General features: G+C 57.6%; 1 protein-coding gene across 1 annotated transcript in view; it reads left to right on the top strand.

Moving 5' to 3' along the window:
• The window catches only part of KCP (kielin/chordin-like protein), a 34,849-nt gene extending 28,772 nt beyond the window's left edge, over nt 1-6,077 (top strand). The window contains exons 27-35 of the mRNA XM_011939632.1: nt 928-1,007; nt 1,219-1,318; nt 2,416-2,558; nt 2,859-3,031; nt 3,115-3,226; nt 3,321-3,422; nt 4,221-4,385; nt 5,152-5,458; nt 5,637-6,077. Of these exons, the coding sequence (XP_011795022.1) occupies nt 928-1,007; nt 1,219-1,318; nt 2,416-2,558; nt 2,859-3,031; nt 3,115-3,226; nt 3,321-3,422; nt 4,221-4,385; nt 5,152-5,458; nt 5,637-5,905 (1,451 nt within the window). The 3' untranslated portion in view covers nt 5,906-6,077. The remainder of the gene's footprint in view (nt 1-927; nt 1,008-1,218; nt 1,319-2,415; nt 2,559-2,858; nt 3,032-3,114; nt 3,227-3,320; nt 3,423-4,220; nt 4,386-5,151; nt 5,459-5,636) is intronic.
• Nucleotides 6,078-8,978: the final 2,901 nt, after the last annotated feature.

Below are 8,978 nucleotides of genomic sequence, written 5' to 3'. Positions count from 1 at the left end.
GCGCTGGTCTCAAACTCCTGAGCTCAGGTGATCCTCCTGCCTCGGCCTCCCAAAGTGCTGGATTACAGGTGTGAGCCATCGCTCTGGTCTCGAACTCCTGAGCTCAGGTGATCCTCCTGCCTCAGCCTCCCAAAGTGCTGGATTACAGGTGTGAGCCACCGTGCTGGCTTTTCTGTTTTTTTATTTTTTATTTATTTATTTTTTTATAGTGGTAAGACACTAAAATGTATGATCCTAACCATTTTTAAGTGTACAATTTGTGGTATTAAATATGTTTGTAATGCTGTGCCGTCATCCCTGCCATCCAGCAGGGAGGTCAACACTTGCTAGGGGGTTCTTCAGGGGAAGGGAAGAAGACCAACATTTATTAAGCACCTACTGCATGCCACACACTGTACCTGGTGCTCTTAATAAAGTCTCTTGCTTTGTTTTCACAGTTACCCAGTGAGGGAAGTATTAATCTCTTTTTACAGATTAAGAAACTGAGGCTCAGAGAGATGGATTAATCTAACCTAATGAGCACAGGCACTGAGTGCTGGCATCAGGATTCGAACTCAGGATGCCTGGCTGTGTGCTTCCCTGCGCTGTTGTAGCCACACTGTATTACAGAGAGTGGGAGGGAGAGCAGCCACAGGCTGGCCATTCTTAGTGACCTCAGGCTAAGGAAGCCATACTTGGTCTGTTTCCAGTCACCTTGCACCCCTACCCGGCCCCACATAATAACCTAGCAAAGTTTATTTGAAAACGTGTGAACGTGACTGAATTAAAGAGAAAGAGAACTTGTCCTCCCTGGAGTCAAGGTGCTGGGATGTGGGTATGCCCAGGAGTTCAAGTTAGAAATCTGGGGACACGGTGCATGGGGACAGCTGGGATTTGCAGCCCTGCGCCCCTTTTTCTGTCCCCCACTCTGGGTTCTTGTCTTCACAGAAGCTTTGAGTAACTGTTCAGAGGGCCTGCTGGGATCTGAGCTAGCCCCTCCAGACCCCTGCTACACGTGCCAGTGCCAGGTGAGCCCTCCTGCCTTGGGGACTCACAGAGCCCCTCTTCTTCCTTCTCTGTGGGCTGTGGCTGCTACTCCTCTCCCGCAGCAGCTCCGGGGCTCTCCACTCACCCTGACATTTGCCCACTTGTCCTGACTGTCACATCATGACTACGCCTTACTCCTCCACCAGCTCCCTGAGATCCGCCATTCTCTACCTCTTGTGTTCACATGGGCAGGACCTGACATGGCTCTGCATCCACCAGACCTGTCCTGAGCTCAGCTGTCCCCTCTCAGAGCGCCACACTCCCCCTGGGAGCTGCTGCCCTGTGTGCCAGGGTAAGTGCCCAGCCTTGGCCTCCACCCTCAGAGAGGAGCCCAGGGGGAAGACAGGAAGGGGAGACATTCATGGGCCAAGTGGGCAGCCCAGGGTTTGTACTTGGTTTTTAGAAAAGAATACAGGGTTCATTCTTTTCTAGAAATGGAGGGGGGCTGTTCTTGAGGTGGAGAAGAGACCCATGAGGCAGGGGGAAGCTAGGATGAAGCCTAGATTCTCAAGGTCTGGCCTGATGCCTCTCAGGGGGCTTGGGATCTCCAGGCCCATGAAGAGGGCATTGCACTGCTGAGCGGGCAGCCGGCCCAGAGTGGGGTTCCAGCCTCTGGCCCTTTGGGCTCCTAGGACCCTAGAGACATCCCGAGCACTGATGCGAGGCCTGATGTCTAATAGGCCCTGTGGATATTGATTGAAGAAATCAACACCATCAGGGTGGTAGGGAAATTGAGTGGGTGCTTTCCTGCCATGAAATGCAGGGTAAGCTCTGAGGAGGGAGGATACAGCTGGAGGGACAGTGCCTGCCCATCCCATGTCTTCCTCCTCAGAATGTGTGGTGGAGGCCGAGGGCCGGAGAGTGGCAGATGGAGAGAGCTGGAGGGACCCCAGCAATGCGTGCATCACCTGCACCTGTCGTGTGAGCTGGGGTGGGTCTGGGAGGGTAGAGGATCTCACAGATGGATAAAGGGAGAAGTGTCCAACACTCCATCAGCAAATATGGGGTCTTTAAGGGGCAAGGGCATCCCTGCACCAGGGCACAGAGCCGAAGGTTGGATTTCATTCTCCACTTGAACTGTGAAGAGTGTATTGTGGGAGGGGCAGGCAGAAGTCCATGCCCAGATGCCCCCAGAAGCATGAGACCAGGGACTCCGGCCCTGCAGAAAACCCCAGAACAATAATGTCTATCCTCAGTGGGGCCGTGTGGAGTGCCACCTCGAGGAGTGCCAGACCCTCTCCTGCCCCCATGGCTGGGCAAAGGTGCCCCAGGCCAACAGCTGCTGTGAGCGATGCCAAGGTGTGCAGCCAGGATGATGGGGGAGGGGGTAAGTCAGACCTTCTGGGCATGCGGGAGGGGCAGCTGACCTCCCAGCTCCTATCCCTTCAGCTCCCACCCAGTCCTGCGTGCACCAGGGCCGTGAGGTGGCCTCTGGAGAGCACTGGACTGTGGACGCCTGCACCAGCTGCTCCTGCATGGCGGGCACCGTGCGTTGCCAGAGCCGGCGCTGCTCACCGCTCTCGTGTGGCCCCGTGAGTACCACAATCTAAGGTGGTGGGGAGGGTCAGGGTGGGGGCACATGGTACCGCCATCCTGGTGTGATCAGGCATCAGAGAGGGAGGCTGGGCTCCTGCAGCCAGCTGGGAGCTGGGGACAGTGCTGTTCCCAGTGCGACCACAAAGTGGTGCCCTGACCTTGCTCGCAGGGAGCCCAGGCGCTGGAGTCCTGGAGATCCCTGGAGACTCCTGGGAGATGCTTGGTTTTCTGGGAGGGTCTGCGAGAGGCATGGCGGGCAGGGTGGTGTGTCTGACAGTGTCTGGGGCTGAATGCAGGACAAGGCCCCTGCCCTGAGTCCTGGCAGCTGCTGCCCCCGCTGCCTGCCCCGGCCAGCTTCCTGCATGGCCTTCGGAGACCCCCATTACCGCACCTTCGACGGCCGCCTGCTGCACTTCCAGGGCAGTTGCAGCTATGTGCTGGCCAAGGACTGCCACAGCGGGGACTTCAGGTGTGCATCCCCCGTCTCTCTTCTCCCCAACCCCTACACCCAGCCCTGCTGACTATTGGCACCTGGGACTTTCCCGCCCACAGTGTGCACGTGACTAATGATGACCGGGGCCGGAGCGGCGTGGCCTGGACCCAAGAGGTGGCGGTGCTGCTGGGAGACGTGGCCGTGCGGCTGCTGCAGGGCGGAGCAGTCACTGTGAGCAAAGCCGATGAGCAGAGGAAGGTGGATCCCATGCTGTCCACCCATGTGCCTCGACATCACCCCTCCTCCCACCTCCTTTATCCTCCAGGTGGATGGGCACCCAGTGGCCTTGCCCTTCCTGCAGGAGCCGCTGCTGTATGTGGAGCTGCGAGGACACACTGTGATACTGCATACCCAGCCCGGGCTCCAGGTGCGGCTCCAGGGCGAGTCTGGGTGGGCTGCCTGCTGGGAGCTTCAGTCCTGGTTAGGCCTCTGTATCTATAGGGGGGTGGGGATGCCAGCTACCTCCTGGCCAAAAGAGGCCAGGAGTGGGGTGCAGGGCTGTGAGGGGAGGTGGATCAGGGTCAGAGATCTCCCCGGACAGTCAGAGGAGTTCTGAGTTCTGAGTCTGATTTCTAATCTTGACTCAGCCTCTTAAGTCACCAACAGCCTCCTCTGGGCCTCAGATTTCTCATCTATAAAGTGGGGAATGGGAAGGGTCAGTGGCAGTGGGGAGGATGTCAGCTAAAATCTCCTGGGGGATGTCTCAGGTTCCTTCCAATTCTCACGTGGAAGGAGTAATTTGCCCCCTGCCCCCAGCAAGAAACACAACTTGTAAATTCATAGAATAAGGGTATACACTTCTAATCTGAACCGTAATTGTGCTTTGTCCTCTGCATGGCCAGAATGCCCATGAGGAAGTAAATCCCTGGAAGGGGGTTGCATTTCACGTGGGGCCCAGTTGAGGGATGGCGGCAGGAGAAGATGCCCTCATGCAGGAGCTGTGGGCAGCTCCTCCTGTCATCTGTCTTTGCCCAGGGCTGGCACTGAATGTATCCACTTGGCCTTGGCTAGGGCTGTGTTTCTTCCAAGGGGAGCCTCCACCTGTCCATTCTCCTCCCCTGCAGCACTGGCCGCGCTGAACACAGTGCCTGGGGCCATAATGGACCCTGGGCTTCTTCAGGCCCCTGTCCTTACCTGCTCCCCAGTCCCAGGCCTCTCCACACAGGTGCTGTGGGATGGGCAGTCCCAGGTGGAGGTGAGCGTGCCTGGCTCCTACCAGGGCCGGACTTGTGGGCTCTGTGGGAACTTCAATGGCTTTGCCCAGGATGATCTGCAGGGCCCTGAGGGGCTGCTCCTGCCCACGGAGGCTGCGTTTGGGAATAGCTGGCAGGTGAGTGGCACAGGAACCGGGGATGGGCGTTAGGGAAGACGCAGCTGAGCATGAGTCTCAGAGCAACCCTCTGGCATGGAAAGCGGGGAAAGGGGGTGGAGTCACACAAGATAGGCTTTTGGGCTTTCAGGGAGGTGTGTAGGCTTCTTGACTGTCTTGGTGCTGGAGAGATAGGGTGGCTTGTTAAAAGAGGCCTCGTTGGCCAGGCACGGTGGCTCATGCCTGTAATCCCAGCACTGGGGGAGGCTGAGGTGGGTGGATCACCTGAGGTCAGGAGTTTGAGACCAGCCTGACCAACGCGGAGAAACCCTATCTCTACTAAAAATACAAAATTAAGTGGGCCTGGTGGTGCATATGCCTGTAATCCCAGCTACTCAGGAGGCTGAGGCAGGAGAATCGCTTGAACCCAGGAGGCGGAGGTTGCAGTGAGCCGAGATCGCACCACTGTACTCCAGCCTGGGCAAGAAGAGCAAAACTCTGTCTCAAAAAAAAAAAAAAAAAAGAGATCTCATCACCTGAACCCCCAAGCCTTGCTTTGCCACTCACTGGCTGTGTGACCTTGGACAAGTGCTGACCTACTCTGGCCTTGGTCTGTCCATCTGTAAAATGGGGACAAAAAGAAGGTAGACAGTACTTCCTTTGCGTTCTTTTAGGGAGGTTTTGGGGACTAAAGCAAATGACTGGGTGGGAAGTGCTTTGAAGAGCATGGCATGCAGAGGCCAGCTGCCAGTGGTGCTGTCACATCAGGGCTGCTCTCCCCACCCAGGTCTCAGAGGGGCTGGGGCCTGGCCGGCCCTGTTCTGCAGGCCGAGAGATGGATCCGTGCCGGGCAGCAGGTTACCGTGCCAGGCGTGAGGCCAATGCCCGGTGTGGGGTGCTGAAGTCCTCCCCGTTCAGTCGCTGCCATGCTGTGGTGCCACCGGAGCCCTTCTTTGCCGCCTGTGTGTATGACCTGTGTGCCTGTGGCCCTGGCTCCTCCGCTGATGCCTGCCTCTGTGACGCCCTGGAAGCCTACGCCAGTCACTGTCGCCAGGCAGGAGTGACACCTACCTGGCGAGGCCCCACGCTGTGCGGTGAGGGGGTGATGCCTGCTGCAGGCTGGGGGAGGGTCAGCACAGAGAGGAAGGGCAGCCTGGACGGCTCAGGGTGGGTCCAGGGTGGGTGTGACGAGTCTCACAGTGGTATGCACAGCTACTGGGGCAGTTTCAGGTGCCTCGGTAACCCTGCCTCCCACCCCCCCACCCCCCGCAGTGGTAGGCTGCCCCCTGGAGCATGGCTTCGTGTTTGATGAGTGCGGCCCGCCCTGTCCCCGCACCTGCTTCAATCAGCATATCCCCCTGGGGGAGCTGGCAGCCCACTGTGTGAGGCCCTGCATGCCCGGCTGCCAGTGCCCTGCAGGCCTGGTGGAGCATGAGGCCCACTGCATCCCGCCCGAGGCCTGTCCCCAAGTCCTGCTCACTGGAGACCAGCCACTCAGTGCTCGGCTCAGCCTCAGCCGGCAGCCCCAGGAGACACCCTGAGCGAGGACAGTGCCTGACCAGGGTTCATCAGGCCAGGAGCCTCCCCTTGGCAAGCAGTTCCCACCTTGGTCAGGGCTGTGGAGAGAATGCCCTGCCTGGACAGTGGAGCCTGGGCCCCTGCCCTGCAAAGACCCCTGCCGTGTTGAGTCACAAGCAGTAAACTCTAGGCCTGCCCGAAGGCTTCCTTGTGTGTGTGTGTATTTCCTCCTGGTGCTGGGACAGAGGCTGGACATGGGGTCTAGTGATCAATGGCCCCAGAATCATAGCACCATGCACCCTCCTTGCACCTGCATGCCTGGGCTGCCCCACCCAGCCACTCCCTGGTGCTGTCTGGGAAACACTGCAGTGGTAGAAGGAGGACCCTGGTGCCCTGGTCTTAGCCCTGTGCTCATTCTGTGTAGCAGGCATGATGCATGGCCCCATGTGGTACCTTCTGTGGATCCGTGTGGGATCCTGCAGGGGCTGAGGAACCATGGAGAAGGGGCTGCATCAGAGAATGGCCTCCCCTTTCCTTGTGGCTGGGGGATACTGAGTGTGCAGGCACCTTCTGGGCCACTCCGAGAGCTAGTGACACAGGGACCCAATGCCTGGGGTGAGAAACAGGAGAAGCAACAGACCACAATGCAATATGGACATGTGCCTGCGTGTGCACACAGAAACACACACAGAAACATCCATCCCTCAGAAGCCCAGATAAACACACGCAATGCACACCTGCCCGCCTTCACAACCACACCCACCCCGGGCAGATGTGTGGGCAGTAGACACTGGCAGCGTGTGAAGACGTCACTGTAGGGAGGGAACGTGGGTTTTGAGATAGAAAAAGTCCAGAATTCAAGTTTTCTTTGCCGCCTACTCTGTGACCTTGGTGTTTTAGGGACCTTGGTCTTGAGGTCAGGGGACTCCATCCTCATTGCTCCCTGATATTCCAACAGGGAGTGAAGGGCTTTGTGCTCAGGCAGGGACGCAGGAGAGTGCCGGGTTGAATTAGAGGTCACTCAGCCTGCTTGCTCTTTCATTGAGGCTGTTCTCTCTTCCGGCCAAGAGGAGGGTCTGCTCCGTTCTCTCATAGAATGGGGACAAAGTAGCCAGCAGGCAAATCTGCTCACAACAGGGCAGGATGTAAAGATGGCAGAGCTCCTGCACTCAGCCCCTCTCCTGTAGCCAGCAGGCAAATCTGCTCACAACAGGGCAGGATGTAAAGATGGCAGAGCTCCTGCACTCAGCCCCTCTCCTGATTGACTTGTCTATTCATCTGTGAGATGAGAATGATAATAACGAGCATCAGGGAATGAACAGCGGCCCATGGACAGCACTTACTAGGTGCACAGCATGGACAAGCATGTGGGCAGTGCTTGCCGGGGCAGGGCCTCTTACCACTCGCCTCTTGCTGATGGATGGCCTGGGCTCCCAGGACCATGTCTTCCCAGAGGGTGTCACATCCATCCATCTCCAGATGAAAAAAATGCTGCTGCATGTTAAGACAAGCTATTCTTTTTTCTTCTTTTCCTAAAGAGACAGGGTCTTGCTCTGTCACTCAGGCTGGAATACAGTGGCACAATCACAGCTCACTGCAGCCTTGACGTCCCAGGCTCAATCAATCCTCCCATCTCAGCCTCCCAAGTAGCTGTAACTACAGGCGCGTGCTACCACGCCTGGCTAACTTTTTTTTTTTTTTTTTTTTGAGATGGGGTCTTGCTATGTCATCCAGGCTGGTCTCAAATTCCTGGGCCCAAGCCATCCTCCCACTTCATCTTCCTAAAGTGGTGGAACTGCAGATGTGAACCACCACACTTGGCCTAGGAGAAGTTGCTTTCTGAGTCAGTCTTCTTACCTATAAATTGGGGATAATAATAGAGCTTACTTCATAGAGTTGCTGCAAGAAAGTATTATATGTATGAAGCGTCTTCATCCTGGCACAAGCTAAACTTTGGTAGCAGCTGCTGTTGCTACCCATATTGGGCATATTGTGCACCCAAATAATATAGCTGTGAGGTTGATGTTCAGATGTACGCGTGTACAGTATATGTCAAACAAATGCTCGTTGGGGGCTGTAAACAAGCATATGCGTACACCTCCCTCTCTCAGGGCCACACTGCTCACCACGCTGCCACCCCTAGGGCCACAAAAGCCATCTCTGAGGCAGGCCAGAGTCTTTGAGGCTTGGCTGCGGTCCAGCCAGGGCTCAGATGTCAAGCCCTGCATTATTGAGATCAGAGCCTTTGTCCCTCCTTGCTCCTGGCTCTTGGTTGCCTGTCCTCCATTTCCCTCCAGGCTTTGCATGGCGCAGGCAGCCACTCCGGGGGGCTCAGGGCTCCCCTGTAGCCCCAGGCAGGCCTTGGCTTTGTACCAGTATCTCTTCCGGTGCCCCGCAGGCCCAGGCCGGCTCCAGGCTGCACTTTGGCAGGTGAGGGAGGGGCACTGCCTCAGAAGGAAGGAGACAGCCGTGGCCTGACGTCATCTTGCCCCTCCAGGTGCAAGAGGGCTGCGGGTGTCCCCCGGGGCTGGAGCTGCCCCTTGTGCTGCTGCAGATGGAGCGGAGCCGGCGGGCCCAGGAGCAGGTAGGGGCTGGCCAGGGGTGTGGCTGAGGCCAGGGTGGGTGCTCCCTCACGCCTTGGCACCCCATCTTCCTGCAGCTCCTGTGGGACTTGGAGCTGCTGACTGGTGTGGAGCTGGGCCTCTTCTGGCCACCCAAGGCCCAGTTTTTTGGTCCGAGGGGCCAGGCCCAGCATGCATGGAGCCAGCACTGTCAGCCAGGTGGTAGCACGGGTGGGGACCCCGAGCAGCTGGTGAGTGGGTGAGGGGGCACGGTGGGGACAGAGGTTCTGGGGACACTGGGACCCTGCTGTGGTGAGGGCAAGCAGAAAGGGCACGGTTTTGGAGACAGGGCTGGGTTCAAATCTCCATGCTGAACCCCCTGTGGGCTCTGAGTCTACCTTTCCTCAGCTAGAAAATGCCCACGAGGCCGGGCACGGTGGCTCACGTCTGTAATCCCAGCACTTTGGGAGGCCGAGGCGGGCGGATCACCTGAGGTTGGGAGTTCGAGACCAGCCTGACCAACATGGAGAAACCC

This window comes from Colobus angolensis, unplaced genomic scaffold (genome assembly GCF_000951035.1).
Source record: "Colobus angolensis palliatus isolate OR3802 unplaced genomic scaffold, Cang.pa_1.0 Scaffold182, whole genome shotgun sequence".
In the NCBI taxonomy this organism is placed as follows: Eukaryota; Metazoa; Chordata; class Mammalia; order Primates; family Cercopithecidae; genus Colobus; species Colobus angolensis.
The sequence above is the reverse complement of the archived record's forward strand: the minus strand, read 5'-3'. Positions and strand labels throughout refer to the sequence as shown.